The sequence below is a fragment of the Ricinus communis genome, chromosome 5 (genome assembly GCF_019578655.1).
Source record: "Ricinus communis isolate WT05 ecotype wild-type chromosome 5, ASM1957865v1, whole genome shotgun sequence".
NCBI classification, from domain to species: Eukaryota; Viridiplantae; Streptophyta; class Magnoliopsida; order Malpighiales; family Euphorbiaceae; genus Ricinus; species Ricinus communis.
Window position 1 is genome coordinate 30,513,985 of NC_063260.1, and position 16,105 is coordinate 30,530,089.

Consider the following 16,105-nt stretch of genomic DNA (forward strand, 5'->3'; position numbering starts at 1 on the left):
TTGAGGATTTATATGAAAGACAAACTAATTTTCTGATACAAAAGCCCTTCATAAATAATAATAATCATAATAATAAAACTGCAAGCATTAGCAAAGCTCATATAAAAATTCATCATTGTTTAGAAATTATCAAAAAGAATCTACTAAAAATTGTCAAAATAATGGACTTAAGACTCGCATACTTGGTGGATTTTGCTTCTCCCATTTAATGAATGAAGAACAATTCAATTTTGATTTATGCTGACTTTTTTAGGATTTCATGAATTTTATATGCATAAAAATTAGATTTTATCAAAAGTTAGTTCTTTTAAATTTATTTATTTATTTTTGTAGATTTTATAAAATAAAGGCTTTTATTTTAAGACCTCCATACAAGGCTTTAACTATCAAGTGAGCCCTAGGTTGCTGACCCAGGCTAGCCCAACAAGAAAAGAAAAGCTATATATACATCGTTGCAAATGCAAATTCATTCCTCGGTTAATCAAGTAATCCAAACAACAGCACCGGCCCATCTTTACGTACTCTGCGCTTCGCGCGTTTTTTTCTTGCGTACTTATATTCGATTCTGGCCTTCTCATTTTGAAATTTCAAATTTCGCTGAATTTGCTACTTGTGCGTACGTACTTACCTAAGCGGTCACTTAGCGAATTCAACATTCAAGAAAGTAATTAGGGATCGCAAATTGCTTTCACATTTCACTTCTTTGATTTTCTTACCGTAATTCTGATGCTTGCATTGAATATTCCCGCTTTAGATTGATTTTTCCTTGCATTCTTGTTGTCTTCTCTGTAAGTGATGTCGTTTCTGCATAATTACTTTGCAAATTTGTTCCAGTTTTTGCTTATGTGCTAATTCTGAGTGTGTTACTGTTTTATTCTTTTTTTTTTTTTGTGTGTGTGTGTGTGTGTGTGGTTAGTGTTCAGTTGTAATTGGATCGATAGCTTTAGATTACTGTTTGGTGATTTTTAATGCTGTGTGTTTTTGGACAGGTTATAGCTGCAGTTATGAATTAAGTTATGTTCATCATTTGCATGCTAATATGTTTTGATTTTAGTAATAGCTGTGATTTTTTTTCTTTAATTTTATTCTCACAGCAAACAAGCTTGGCAATGGATTCATATACTCTGAAGTCTCTATCAGATTTGCCAGAAATATTTCGTTCAATTTTCAGCTTCAGGTAATATTCAAGTTAATTTAAGTTAAATCAATTGGAAACATTGGATATGACATTTTATTGGTTGTGTTCTCACCGCTACTAATTTAAGTTCATTAGAAATGAGAATGGATTGTAATTCTTTGAGTAGGATTCTTTCTTTCTTTCTTTCCCTTTTCTTTTCCATTTGAATTTATCTGGAAAAGGAATCTGGAATATTAAGTAATAATTTTGGAGTAACCATATTTCCAAAAATAAATTAGAGTAACGTTTATTTCTAAGGTGAACCAAACATGTAATAACCGTATGTGTAAGATGAACATGCTGCTCATTGACATAGTTACGCTGCCAAACATATGCTATAGACCTTCCTTATTCCTCTCATTGGTCCCCTTCTTATATATACATAATCATACATGTCCTGATTGTGCACGATGTGCAAATGATGTCAAACAATTTCTCTTTCTCAATCATCAGGCTATTATATCTTCCTTCAATTTTGGTGCTGGGTTATTAAATATAAACATTCAATTTTCATATCTTGTTTCATGCAGGTACTTTAATTCGCTGCAAAGTGAGTGCTTTCCTATCTGTTTCCACTCCGATATTAATATGGTTATCTCAGCACCAACTGGAAGTGGTAAAACAGTGCTCTTTGAGCTTTGTATATTGAGGGTTCTGTCAAGGTTCATATCTGAAGGGAGGTTTAATCACATTAAGGGAACTCTGAAGACAGTAAGTTCCCAAGCACAGTTATAATGAAAGTTAGTTTAGATGTTTTGTTTTTGAAGTTCAGTAGCGATACAAGAAAACAATTTCTTGATTCTCATATCTTCGGAAAGCAAAGAAGTACAGACCTTGGTGGCTGAGCCACCGATTTTCTTTTGACATTAATTTTGTTTTTTTTCCACTTCCATTCTTTATGTTTTCATTCCACTTCAGGCAGAGATATGCATTGTATTGTTTGATAACTTATTATTTTATCAGGAATTTGATACGATCTAGTAGTGGATTAGTGAGACTATAAGTTTTTTTTTTTTTTTTTCTCTCTAGTTAATAGCCTGCTACTTATTTCCTGCTTCTACTTTCTTTCCACATGGGGAGAAGATCTACATAGCGCCATCTAAGGCTTTAGTGCAGGAAAAACTCCGGGATTGGAATCAGAAATTTGGTCCACTGGGTATAAATTGCTTGGAATTGACAGGGGACAATGAATTTTACAACAAAAGGACGGTACAAGAAGCAGATATTATCCTAACTACTCCTGAGGTCAGTATGCAAAACTACGGAGAGCCCTGACTTCTAATTAATTTTTATTTCTAGTGAATATATGGAGAGCTATTGATGTAAGTATGCAGGCAAGTATCACAGAAACCACAGACATATCTACATAATTTTTGATAAACAACAGACCTAAATGCATCAGTTTATACCTCAAATGACTAATGGCATCTCACAGCTGATTTAATCTACCTAAATCAGATTTCTTATTCTAGTTGAACGCGCTCTAGTTTGGCTTTCAACTTAATAATGATTCTTTAGTGTTTCCTTTATGTAGAAATTTGATGCTGTGACTCGATATCGCATAAAGGATGGTGGTTTGAGCTTTTTTAGTGACATTATTCTTCTGCTTATCGATGAAGTTCACCTACTGAATGATCCGCGGGGAGCAGCATTGGAGGCAATAGTTAGTAGAATAAAAATGCTTGCTCATAACCCTGAAATGAAATCAAGTCCTTTATCTTGTATCCGTTTTCTGGCAGTTTCAGCCACAATTCCGAACATTGAGGACATTGGTAAACTTTTTAACCCATGTTGGTATGTGCTATATTGTCAATATGGACTAATTTAATTTAGGGATGGCATCTCATAACTGCAGCTGAATGGCTTAGTGTTCCGGTCGAAGGAATCAAAAGGTATCTCTTATGCTATTCTGTGTATGTATTTCTTTCACCTTCAGTAAGTTCATCTCACTTTTGGTTACAATAACGTGCAGGTTTGGAGAAGAAATGAGGCCTGTAAAGTTGACAACTAAAGTTTTTGGTATACCTGCCTTCATTGATCTCCTCATTTCAAAATTTGATTCTTATGGAAAGCTTACTCGATTACTATAACGATCATAAATATATGAGATGCATGATACTGGGAGATCATTTATATTTTTTCATTTTTCTTCACATGGTTTTGGGCCTTTTGGGCACATGGGACTTCTATTTTAGGGCATGGCCATTTTCTGCCTTAAGCTAGCCATTGTTTTACCGTGTTCTCATGGTTGCAACCATTGCAGGCTACACACCAGCAAAGAATGACTTTCTATTTGAAAAGGTAAGTGCTCATCATAATGAGTCCCAGATATCTGTATCTTTCTCTCTCTATATATATATACACATGCGCGCGCACACATAGATACATATATAAAAATGTATATGTATATATATATATATGTCTGTATGTACATTTTATTCATTTGGAACCTGTATACAGAACAATAATCACATCTCATTTTTCTGATGGCTTGTATTGCTTTCATGTCCAGCGCCTTCAAAACTATGTTTTTGGTAAGTGACAACATTTGGACAAACTTGCTGAGAACTATTTGATATGTTTCTGAATTTTCAATATCGAAAGAGATTATAGCTTAAACATGTGGTTACAATTGGGACGCAGATATTTTGATGCAATATTCAAGAGGGAAATCTGCTCTTGTTTTTTGTTCAACTAGAAAAGGAGCCCAAGAAGCAGCACAGCGACTGTCTCAGACAGCAATGACCTTTGGCTATTCAAATCCATTCATCAAAGACAAAGAACAGCAGGAAAGGCTGAGGGAGGCTTCACTGTCATGTAGTGACAGACAAATGCAATCTTATATCATTTACGGGGGTACATGGGTGACCTAACTCCCACTACAATATACCTAATATGATTACGCCCTTCCTCAAGTTTATTTCCAGCAGTGAAACTTTATTTAACTAGTTGAATTTTAACAGTTGGTTATCACAATGGGGGGCTTTGCTTGAAGGATCGCAGCCTTGTTGAGAGTCTCTTTCTCAAGGGTGATATTAAAATCCTGTGTACTACAAACACCCTTGCTCATGGAATCAACTTACCCGCACATACAGTTGTCATAAAATCAACACAGCACTTGTATGCCAAGAAATTTTTCCAAGTACTTTTAGTAGGATTTATGAAACTAGAATGTACCTTTATTCATGTTTAATCACTCAAATCTTTTTTCTATTTCAGCAACAAGGAGAAAGGTCTTTACATGGAGTATGACAGATCCACAATACTGCAGGTGCTCTTCTTCACTTGATGCAATGTGAAGCACTTAATGTAATGAATCTATTTTCCAGAAGGTGATAAATATATAAGCTTGAAATATGAACACCAGAGCTGTAGTTCTGTTTGTTCATAAATGATAATTACATCAAGAAAAAATAGAGATATGGAAAAACGAATATTTTGTGAGGGACTGCTCTTAATTTTGCCACGGTAAGCTGCTGTATGTTGGCTAATCAAACATTTTAACTGAAAATTAGGCACTACTTTCTGAACCCAAGCTTTTTGTTGAAAGTGACCTGAAAATTCAGTTATTCTTTGGAAAATTACGATAAAAACATTATATGGGTGGAAACATATGCAATGCCATAGTAACCATGTTTTCCCTAGAAGGAAAAAAGTTGCTTAGTCTTACTACATAGATTTAATTAGTTAATTTACTTATTTGTTCTTATCCAGATGTGTGGGAGAGCAGGTCGGCCTCCATTTGATGATACTGGACTGGTTATAATCATGACAAGAAGAGAAACAGTATTCTAAACCTTCTTCTCGCCCTTTGTTGTATTTATTTGCTTTTCTTTAATTTAATTAGTCCCATCTGATGTCATGAGTGTTTGATTCTTTTTGAGATACATTTTGATACGTGACTACAGGTTCATCTATATGAGAATCTCTTGAATGGATGTGAAATGGTAGAATCGCAGTACGTTTATAACCTGTGCTGTCCATAGTGATTTCTGTAACTGGTGCATTTTGGAAAAACTCTGTTATAATTTGGTTGCTGATGTTTCCCTTGTTCTTTTTAGATTACTTTCATGTGTGACAGAGCACTTGACTGCAGAGATAGTTCAATTGACTGTTTCTGACATTGCAAGGGCAATCGAATGGGTGAAGTGCTCATATTTATATGTGAGGATGAAAAAGGTACGAATTCCTGAGCATCTCTTGGACATTATCATCTTGATATTCTTAGTCATTTAATACTTTTGAAACTTCTAATGCATTGAATTTCAGAACCCTGAGAGATATGCAGTTAGAAAAGGGATTTCTACAGATCGAATAGATAAGCATGTACAAGGTACTGTTTTTACATTGGTAATTACTTTTATTTTCTCTTCTTGACTGCTCCTCAATGGAATGTCATGCCAGAGATTTCTCTTCAGAAAGTTAATGAGTTGTCACGCCACGAAATGATCTGGACGGGTGAAGATGGATTCCTTCTAAAGCCACTAGGTATTAGAAAGCGATAGCTGAATCTTTCAGTTGTTATGGACAAAGTTTCCATCTACCATCTCTTTGGTGTCATGGACAAAGTTTCTATCTCCCATCTCTTTGGTGTCCTTAGAGCTTGGAAGATTGATGACCAAGTACTATCTGAAACTTGATACGATGAAACACATCATGCAGACCCCAGATAAATGCAGTTTGGAAGATGCACTTAATGTTATCTGCCGTGCAGAGGAAATTGCTTGTATGTATACACCTATATAATGGTTATATGCTTAATATAATGGCTACCAGAAGGAATGATGTATTTAGTTGCTGAAATGAAGGGATACAACTCAGACGCACTGAGAAGAAGCTTCTAAATGACATCAATATCGACAAAGATGGCCGACTTCGCTTTCACATAAATGGAGATAAAGGGAAACGGAAAAAACGTATTCAAACTAGAGAAGAGAAGATATTTGTTTTAGCAAATGATTGCTTGACTGGGGATCCTTCAGCTCATGATTTATCCCTAACCCAGGTTTTATTTTGTTGTCAGTTTAAAATATCTGATTATCTCATGCTTGAGAACTGATAAAATTAAAACCTGCTGTTCCCTTCTAGGACACAAATTCTATATGCTCAAACGGGTGCAGAATTGCTAAGTGCATGAGAGAGTACTTTATTTTCAAAAAGAATTATAAAGGAGCTGTGAACTCAATCCTTCTAGCCAAATCATTGTATCAGAAACTATGGGATGATAGTCCATACTTGTTGAAACAATTGGCTGGTATAGGCATGGTGACAGCAAAGGTTTAAGAACACATCCAGTTTTTATTTATTTTATCTTCTTTTTGAGAAAATCGTTATCATCTTAAATGTTTTCATTCAATTTTTCACTATGTCCTATAAATTATGCTTTCAGGCTCTACATTCAATGGGTATCAAATCATTTGGTGAACTAGCTGAAGCTGATCCGAGGAGAATAGAGATAGTTACTGGCCGGAAGTTCCCATTTGGGAATCATATCAAGGATTCTCTGCTGTCATTACCTCCAAAAGTCAACATTAGGATTGAGGAAACTGTTTGCCAGAGGAAAGGGAAGTCCAAACTAGTAGTGACATTGACTAGATTATCACAACCCGTCCAATCAATCAAACGACATTATGCTGATATGGTATGTTGAGGATCTCTTTTTCATTTTCTTCAACTCTTGCAGAACTGATGCCAGCAGAATGTAATAGGACTGCACGAATAAGAGATAGATATTATTGTTTCAAAAGAAATGCGCCTGAGTACAGTGAATTTTCTTGTTACAGATTGTTGCTACGGAAGAAGATAACCTGATTCATTTTCATGAGAAAATAAGGTGATGAATAATTTGTTTACCCTGAGGAGTTGCATATTAGTTTAGCAATTCAAGCTTATTAATGTAAGAGGGATTTCTACCAAACAAATTTCTGATATACTCACATATTTTTCCCAATAGCTTTTGAACCAGAAAATTTCCTCTTCTCATATAAACAATATCTATGTAATACCAACTCTATATTATGCTTAGTCTCTTATGAGCATCATTGTTTCTCACTCACTTCTTTCTGTTTCATCTGCTTGGAGATGGCAGAGTCGACGAGTTCACCAGGTACAGACTTAAAACTCTAGGCTATCATGTTAGAAACACTAGTGTGTTCCAAGTCTTCCTATAAATTTTCTTCCTTCCCATTGTATGATATGACTAAACTTATTCGAACTTTTTAAGAGAAGTTCTAGACTTAAGGCACAGTGATTTGTAAAGGCAGTTTCTTTACCTGAAAAGAGATTTTCCTATTGTAATTTTTTTAAAATAGTAAGGATTTGGATTTTTTACTCGGAATGTTCCCTACTAATATTGACAACTTTTATCAGCACCAGTCACCTATAAGATTTTGCAACACTATGCTATCATTAGCAATAAGACTTGATTATTTAGAAAATAAGATGTGTGAAAAAGAACAGCTTATATTTTTTTAGAATAGAATATTTTGCCAACTGCTTCTATAGTTATACTATTTGTGGCTTGGGTGGTTCATTTTCATATGCAGTCCCTACAGCGCAACACTCCTTTTATCAATTTCTGAAGGACAGAAGATGACAGTCAAGGCTGATCTTATTTTTGAAGAATACAGTAAAAGCCCTTCTATCATGTCTTATTTTTAACTCGGCTTGTTCCTTAAGTCGTACAGTGAAAACCCTTGTGTTCTTGCAGTTGGTCTTGACTTCCATAATAAACTTGTACTGATGGACAATGATTCAGACATGAACTCCAAACGTGGGCATAAACGGCCTTCATTTTTTCCTCCGCCTGAGGTAGTCTGTGTCATAGAAGATGACAATGAAACTATATCTTATGCTTCATCTGATAGGCTTTGCAATTGGGAAAAATCTAAAGCAGATAACAGCTCAATGTGAGTGTTTGTTTTCCAGATTTTTTCTCTTTGGTAAGATTGCCCTTTTGATGATAAATTTACCTGACAGTAAAAGTTTTTATCATAGATGCAATGACCTCTTACTATATAGTTCTTTGGTCATTAACATGTTCTTTTGTTCAATATTATTAAATCATTCAATTTCTCCATCCAGGCCGAGTTTCAAACTCATAGATGAAGAGTTGGAAGAAGGTACAACTTAAAGTAAATCTGGTCAATCTTTTCGTAATCTTATCTGGGTGAACCTGTCTTCACCCACTGTTTTATGTGGACAAATGAAGGTGCGCCGGCTGTTGAAAGAGAAAAGGACAATTCTAAAATTGTATCTGAACAAGAAATATTTGACCATATACGTGAAAAAGCCAAGAACTTCCCCAACTTCACTCCCTCAAGAACTGCCTGTTCTCCATCGTTAGAGACCCATCTTTTCACAAGAAAGCATCGTCACGAGAATGACCTTATGCTTGATGGTAAGCCGGATGCTATAGAGGTCACAGAGGGAAGCAAAACTTCACAACAGACTGTCCTGAATCTGACTTCAGAATTCAGGGAGATGGAGCACAATGAGCATAATATCAAAAGCTCTCCGACTCTACAGCCTAGCACAACTGCTAGAAGTTTGTTTACGATGAACTTGATGGAAGAGAAAGGTGTGTCTTATACCAGATAACAGTACTCGATCATTCTTAGCTTCGTATTATTTTAATCGATGAATAATTTTCATTTTCAAGGTGGGCATAACATGCGAAATTTAACTGAAGAAACAATATTTGGGCACATAAGGGAAAAAGCCGATAATTTTCCTGTGTTATCGAAGATTAAGCAGTCGGAATCTCCGGCCTGGACAATGGAACACTACGCTGAGAATCTGCCTGACTTTCACATTGGTGCTTCTGATGCATTGAGAGAAATGAAGTCTGACGACAAGATTACGAGGAACAGTATAATCATTTCAGAACTGGAGCCTGGAGGAATAGTTGGTGATGCATGTGGGGCAACGGTGATTGAAAGGAAATCTTCTCGTAGCCCACGTGGAACGCACGAGAGTTTGAGTATTCCTCCAAAAGTTTCAAACATCAGTAATGCTCCATCTTCAATTGGCATTTTGTCTTTTGACATCTCCATGATAAAGGATACCGTTGGATCGATGGACACAGCAAGCTCCATGGAGTATAACAGGAAGAAGCGTTATTCCTCAAATGGATCAAAAAGGCAGTGCTGCTCGCTGGCAGTGGAAGGCAAAACAAGTGAAGTAGATTCATTTCTTGGATTTGAAAGTGTGTTTTCATTTCTTTGATTGTCTTTCTTTTATTATTTGAAATTCACACAAGAGTTTCAGGTAATATGAGTGGACGGACAATAGTCAGTCTACATGTGATTCATCTGTTTTAGTTCCTTACTCCTGGTTATAGTACGTTTCAATACTGGAGCGAGTGCCAACGCCATCAGCATTACCAAGTGAAACGGTATTTTTCATAAGGTGCAACTCCGTATTTCAACATGTGCCAAATTGGAATTTTAGTTTTTCCTTGCATACTCTCTGCACCTTTGCCGTATTGAAAAATAAAATCTGGAAGATATATGTTATTGGATTGGAGTTTCAATACGATATCAGTCGCAAGTGAAACTCACTGAGAAATTGGTATTGATGATCACTGTCTTCTTTTCTCATTGATGCAGGATTGTTGACATTATCAGTGATTATTCTTTTCTTGCATAGACATTATTAGTGACAAAGTAAATAATTTTGTGAAATCACAATTAATTAATAAGGAAATTATAATTCCAGTCAGTGATTGAAAGTAAAAGATTTTCTTAATAGGAATTTTTTTAAATATACGAATATGATTTAAATAGAAACATTACAAGTTAAATGCTTCTGACATTTTGTTCGAAAATAAATAAATACTTCTGACATGCTTTGCATGCCAAACTTATGTGGCGCATCTGTATTAAACCTGACGTGGTAGCCGTGGCGGTGCGTCAAGTTTTTCTTCTATAGCTGTCTTCTATAAGATTCTCTCAGAAATTGCTACTGTATGCTCGCTCCCTGCAATCCCTTCTTCCAAATTCCATTCTCGATCACTTTGTAAGTAATTCTTAGTTCTAACTTTGCTTACAACTGCTATATTATTATGATTTTGATTGTTATTAGGTGTTATGGTACTGAGTGGTGTTTTTTTTTTCCTTAAACAAAAATCTAGGCTCTGCTTAACATTGATGGTAAATTACGAGATAAAAATGTACCGATAATCTTTTTCTTTTTTTTCTTTTTCCTCAGTAAACCTTTTGATGGATCACTGAGATTTGGTTAGTGGGCGGTCACTGAACTACCAGTGCATAGTAATATATATTATGTGCTTTGTTTTGTGAAGCTATATGTTAAGATATTTCCTATATCTTATGATAATAATTGTGAGAATAACATAGTTGAGGGTGTGGAATTTAACAGAGTAAAAACATGGCTGCTGCTCGTAAGGTTGCACATGCTGCGTACAACGGTCCAAGTATTATCAAAGAGATCATTTATGGTATAAGTCTCGGCCTTGGTGCTGGATTATTATGGAAAATGCACCATTGGAATAACCAGAAGAGAGCTAAGGAATTCTACGATCTTCTTGAAAGAGGTGAAATTAGTGTTGTGGTGGAGGATGAGTAGCATCTAGCTATAGGACGTGACTTTCCTTTTTCTTTGTTTGCTTTCAAGAGGTGGATTAATATGGAACTAGGATATACGTTAAAGTTTCTAGCCAACTTATGTTCCTTTTGATTATGCTTCTGTTACTGCTTTTAAGAAGATTTTAGTCATTTCCAAGAGATATAATGACTGTTTTATGCATACTTTGCAATCTGAGTAAAGGGTCAGTATTATAATGAAAAGGGCATAGCATTGCGATTGGGTTGTGGGTTTGCTTCTTATATTATTTTGATAATTAGTGTCTTATTCGTAGTATCAGATTGTTAGTATATGTTTCTAATTGGTTTAGGGAGACTAATTGTCCTCTCATTTTATCTCATCTAAACTCTGTATTAGAGAGGAGGAGTCATCCCTATTAACTTGTCATAGTTGGAAGTATAAAATCTTCTTCGTCCACTATTAAAATGGAGTGATGAGAATATTTAGAGGTAAGTTTTGTGTAAATTGGCCTTGAAAATTCTTCCTCTGCACTAATGTATTGATGTTGGAAGAGTCGTCCTCCCTGCCAATGCAGGGAGCTTTTCCCACAACACTATATGAACCAGCCTGTCCTTATTGATCCTGCCCAGTTGCGGAAAATCAAGCTACATTCTAGAATTTGATGGGCCATGATTCTGGAAAACCCTTGTAATTTTTGCGAAAGAATCAATTCTATATGAATGAAAGCAAGAGTGGAAACAACCTAGCTCAGTCCCAGAACTATTATCATAAAGTCTACTTAAAGAAAGCCGATACCCGTCTCCTTTCTTGATTTTGTGCGAGGCCAATTTGAAACCTACTGTACCTATCCGCAAGGCAAATTGTAATCTGTTAAGGGCTCTTGTTCTTGATCTGGTGATGGGTAATTAATAGGAAAACGCTAAAGATTAACTTGCTATTGTGATTTTGTGTCTTCTAAATAACTTTATTCCGTGATGAGTTTTAAGGAATGATTGCGTTTATTTTGTAGTGTAATGAAATGACTTCTTTTACTGCGTAACTCAAGAAAAACACCAACTCTATAGAACACTAACTAGTGCGGAAGATTTCACAACAGTAAATGAATTAAAAGTTCTAGGATTAAGAATCATGAAATAATCTCACATGAACTGGTGACCTGATAATTCTGAAGAAGATTTGTGGCCAGGAAAGACAATTGCAGAATTCTTGTGAAGAGATGCCATCCGTATCTAATAGGACAAAGGAGTTGCTAAATGTAATTGTCGCATGGTAGTCTTGCAATTTTCCACAAAACAGTTGCCACATGGCTTGCCTCTAGCTGATAGCGTTATAGTCCATCTCTACGTATACCCACCACCTGCTGTGCTTGTATTAGCTAATTAATTAAGAAAACTACCTTATGTGTGACATACCATACCATTAATTCTGTTGAAGGAGACCAAAACTGAAGTGTGGCCCATTACCAAAAATTGCATTTGCATATTCGGATGGGTCCCAAGAGAACCACCCAAACCTACCAAAACTTTTCAGAATTATGAATGAATTTAATGGAGACAATGAGAGCGAGAGCAAAATTATGTACATACGTACATATCATAAGTTGCTGCATACAAAATGACACCATTGAAAAAAGTGAAAGAAAAGAAAAAAAAGGATAAATGAAAAGAAGACAAGCTTGTCTCTTTCTGTAAATCTTCATTAGTTTTCTGCAGTATCTCTCTGGATTTATGCAAAAGGTTGCATGTCCTTGCTTGCAAATTGCAATCTCTCAGGTGATAGAACTTCCACAAGGAAAGGAGCTAAAAATCACTGTTTATCCTCCACGAAAAACCAAGCAAACCTCAAAAACTAGTGTACAAAACAAGTTTCTCTACTTGGTAATCTCTAAGAACATTGGGAAAATTTACTAGGGAATTTAATTTTGCTTTGATTCTTCACTTCTTGATGCCCTGTCTGAGCTTTGCATACTAGAGGACTCAGTGGAAGTGTAGGAATAAGCTTCAAGTTTTCTTGCTGCATTCGACACAAAACTGCTTGTGCTGTAAGATCTTCTTGAGCTTTCAGGCTCTAGTGAAGTAGCATTCATAAAAGGAGGTTGGCTTGGCAAAGGGATTTCACCACCACTGTTAGTTAGCATCACAACCACTTCTGCCATCGATGGTCTTAGGGCAACTGAAGCTTGTGTGCATAAAAGTCCTGTTTGAAGCACTCTCGACACTTCTTCTGCTGAAAAATCATCTCTTAGGCTAGGATCAGCTGCTTCAACCAATCTATTTAATCTGTAAAGTTGCCATACCTGAGTCCAAATGGTGAAAACCAAGAAAAAAGTAAAAGACTGTCAAATTATCAAACATAAAGAGATGCACAAGTCTATGTAGCTTTTATATGGACTAGTTTTGTTGCATAAAATCTTGCACAAAAAAGATTTGAGACCATACTGTTTGTAGAAGGGATTTTGAGTCTTCTGTGAAAGCATTACACCTTTTACCCATTACAATCTCTAGAACAAGTACTCCGAAACTATAAACATCTGCTTTTTCAGTAAGCTGCCCACGGATCAGATACTCGGGCGCCATGTATCCCCTGCATCGCCAATGCATAAGACAGTTTAATTGAGAAAAGAGAGAAACCTTTTATACTAAAGATTCAAACTTGGATAGAACAAAGTGAGGACTTGCATTGTTCCTGCAATTCCAGTGCTAAGATGGCTCTTATCAGCACCAAAACATCGAACAAGTCCAAAGTCCGCAATCTTTGGAGTGAAGTCCTCATCAAGAAGAACATTACTGCTTTTAATATCTCTGTGAATTATTCTCTCTTGAGAACCTCCATGGAGATATGCAAGTCCTTCTGCTGTTCCTACAATTATATCAAACCGTTGCTTCCAATTTAGAGTTGTAGGTTTATCCTTTCCTGCATAGAAAAGTTGAATCATCATTAATTTGATCTAAATCTTTTAGTTACACATCAAGCCACTTATTACATAAGCATCGAAGAATTCGTATGCATTAATTAAATGATTTAAAAGAAGAAACAATTACCAAAAATGAACTGGTCGAGGCTCTTGTTAGGAACATACTCATAAACCAGAAGACTCTCAGGACCTTCAGTACCCAAATCACAAGATTGAAGATTCCGCTGATTAAGTTTAACTTACTTGTGTTGAAAGTCAATCTTTTAACAGCAACAGTTTCCCCATTTGGAAGAGTTCCCGCATATACAGAACCAGCTCCTCCTTGGCCTATTTTTCTTGAGGCATTGAAGTAATCTGTCGCCTTTTCGAGGGTCTCATACTTGAAATTCAGGCTTGTTTTGCTGAAATTGATTGATATCTTTTCGAGATTGATGCGCTCTAGGCAGTGGAGAATGCAATAAAAAAAGAAAATTAGAATATTAATCTTGAGGCTACTACTGTTATATGTTTTGATATCAAAGTATAATCTTGAGGCTATTAATCTTTTGTTTGTTGTTAACTAGTACCTGCTTTGTTCTTCATCCGTCTTACATAGACAGCATAAACTGCGAAGATTGACAGCATGAGGACTGCAGCTGCTGCTAAAACTACTAAATGCAATTGCTAAACCCTGAAACTGAAACAAAAAGAACCTGATGATGAAATCCACCAGATGAATATGAACTGAGAAACCAAATAGAATAAGAATGAAAAGTGGGTGTCAATATACTAAAGACCTGTTCATCTTCCGAGAAAACTTTTCAAATTACGAAGGAACAAAGATTGAGCTTTCGATTAAAAATGTCTATTAAATAATACCCAAAGCGTAAATTTTCCATGCAATTGAGCATAATTACCTTTATTTACAATATCAAGACACTAAATCAACTAGAACAATCAAATTAGGCTTCCTCTAAATTCCCCTGCATTCTTCCTCACAAGCAATTAGGCCAAGAAAAGCTCCCAAGTAAACTAAGCTTCAGCTAAATCCTCAAAAACTCAAAAAGAAAACGAGTATTAGAAGAGGAATAAAAACTTACTGTGACCAGCTTCTAATTCCCCTCCAACATTATAAAATCTTTCAGTCGAGTATCTCAAGTAGCAACCAGCGTTTAATCCTCTCCCTTCCTTTTTAGCTCCGCATCCTTTTACTTCTTTCCCTGCCTTTCTCAAGCACTCTCTACACCCATCTTTACCAACACTTTCCCAACATTGAGCCAAAGCATAAACACCTTCAATCCCAACAACACCAAACCCGCCATTCTCCACCGCTTTACTACTCACATTACCAATAGCATGCTCAACACTCTTTACAAACCTTAGCTTGTCATTCTCACCATTAGAACCCGAAACATTTTCTTGGCTGCACTTTACTTCATCAAAAGAAACCGAAACAGATTCTTCGAAGAAGTTGTAATTGTCATATCTAAGAAAGCAACCATCAAGAAAGATACGAGCAGAGACAGAAGGCAAACAACGAGGGATTTTAGTCCGAGAGACGGCGTAGCAAAGGAGACAATCAGTCTGGGAAAGGTCTTGATGGCATTGAGCTAATACGTACATAGGAAGTGAGGAGTTTAAATGGTAGGTAGCAAAGTGGCTATTAGTAATGAGTTGTGATAAAGTTTCCATTTCTTTAACAAAAGTTGGGATTAGGCCAGTTGGTGTGATTGGTGTTTTGGCTGTTTTGCCACATGAAAGGTTAGCTTGTGTTATGCGAGGATCGGACAGTGTGGGAGATATGAAGAAAGAAATGATGTTGAAGGTAAAGAAGATAATTTTTTGATATGGGTAGTCTAAAGAATGCATGGAAATGGAAACCATGCCTTCTGGTTTCATGAAACTTTATTTTCTTCTTCTTCTTCCTATTTACTGTGTGTATATGGTTGTGGGTTATGGAGTTTTGAAGAAGAAGAAGAAGAAGAGGAAGTAAAGATTGAATTGTACTTGTGTTCTTTTATATTATGTGTTTCTTAGGTTTCAGACAGTATTTTACTTGTTACTTTTCTTTCTTCGGTTTATTTCTTTGAGCAATCTTTCTTCTCTCTTATCACTTTCCTACTTTCTTTCTTTTTTCTCGAAAGGATCACTTTCCTACATTTTTGGAAACTAGAAAAGATTATTTGTCCTGATTTGCCCAAATAAGATTTGTTTTGTTAATTTCACTTAACTAGCTATTATTGTATTATGATATTTATTGAGCTCCAATAATTAGGATATTTTATACACTGTTATCATATTATAATTTATCAATATATCTTTTTAAAACAGTAATAAGTATTTTAATATATAAAAATTATAGTTTTAAATGAAATAAAACACAAAGAAACATAAATCTATATGAACAATCTTCATTTTTGAAAGAGATGTGCAAATTATGTGTCCCTTTTCTTATTATATACAAAAAT

The 16,105-nt window shown here is 35.6% G+C and overlaps 3 protein-coding genes across 4 annotated transcripts; 2 read left to right on the forward strand and 1 right to left on the reverse strand.

Moving 5' to 3' along the window:
- Nucleotides 1–344: 344 nt before the first annotated feature.
- LOC8289816 (DExH-box ATP-dependent RNA helicase DExH17) lies at nt 345–9,761 on the forward strand. The gene is made up of 27 exons (XM_048374363.1): nt 345–1,177; nt 1,708–1,888; nt 2,261–2,422; nt 2,712–2,949; nt 3,033–3,069; nt 3,150–3,196; nt 3,441–3,478; nt 3,690–3,711; nt 3,821–4,033; nt 4,141–4,297; nt 4,397–4,448; nt 4,892–4,963; nt 5,086–5,135; nt 5,239–5,356; nt 5,447–5,510; nt 5,582–5,665; nt 5,778–5,903; nt 5,986–6,182; nt 6,266–6,454; nt 6,567–6,818; nt 6,961–7,010; nt 7,266–7,283; nt 7,723–7,805; nt 7,887–8,085; nt 8,261–8,298; nt 8,388–8,756; nt 8,838–9,761. Exons 1-27 carry the CDS (start codon nt 1,017–1,019, stop codon nt 9,401–9,403), a joined length of 3,783 nt encoding a protein of 1,260 aa, XP_048230320.1. The 5' UTR covers nt 345–1,016; the 3' UTR covers nt 9,404–9,761.
- Nucleotides 9,762–10,097: 336 nt separating this feature from the next.
- LOC8289817 (putative cytochrome c oxidase subunit 5C-4) lies at nt 10,098–11,004 on the forward strand. 2 transcript variants are annotated; one of them, XM_015722660.3, is made up of 3 exons: nt 10,098–10,195; nt 10,388–10,416; nt 10,559–11,004. In XM_015722660.3, exon 3 carries the CDS (start codon nt 10,568–10,570, stop codon nt 10,763–10,765), a length of 198 nt encoding a protein of 65 aa, XP_015578146.1. In that variant the 5' UTR covers nt 10,098–10,195; nt 10,388–10,416; nt 10,559–10,567; the 3' UTR covers nt 10,766–11,004. The 2 variants fall into 2 exon arrangements, with proteins under 2 accessions (XP_015578146.1, XP_015578145.1); XM_015722659.3 differs by having other exon boundaries at nt 10,121–10,195; nt 10,388–10,449.
- A 1,305-nt stretch (nt 11,005–12,309) lies between these two features.
- LOC8289818 (cysteine-rich receptor-like protein kinase 42) lies at nt 12,310–15,728 on the reverse strand. The gene is given in 7 exon segments (XM_048374364.1): nt 12,310–13,040; nt 13,183–13,327; nt 13,423–13,657; nt 13,786–13,863; nt 13,866–14,096; nt 14,225–14,334; nt 14,734–15,728. Coding segments are annotated over 7 exon segments (1,983 nt in total). The 5' UTR covers nt 15,537–15,728; the 3' UTR covers nt 12,310–12,659.
- Between the last annotated feature and the right edge of the window lie 377 nt (nt 15,729–16,105).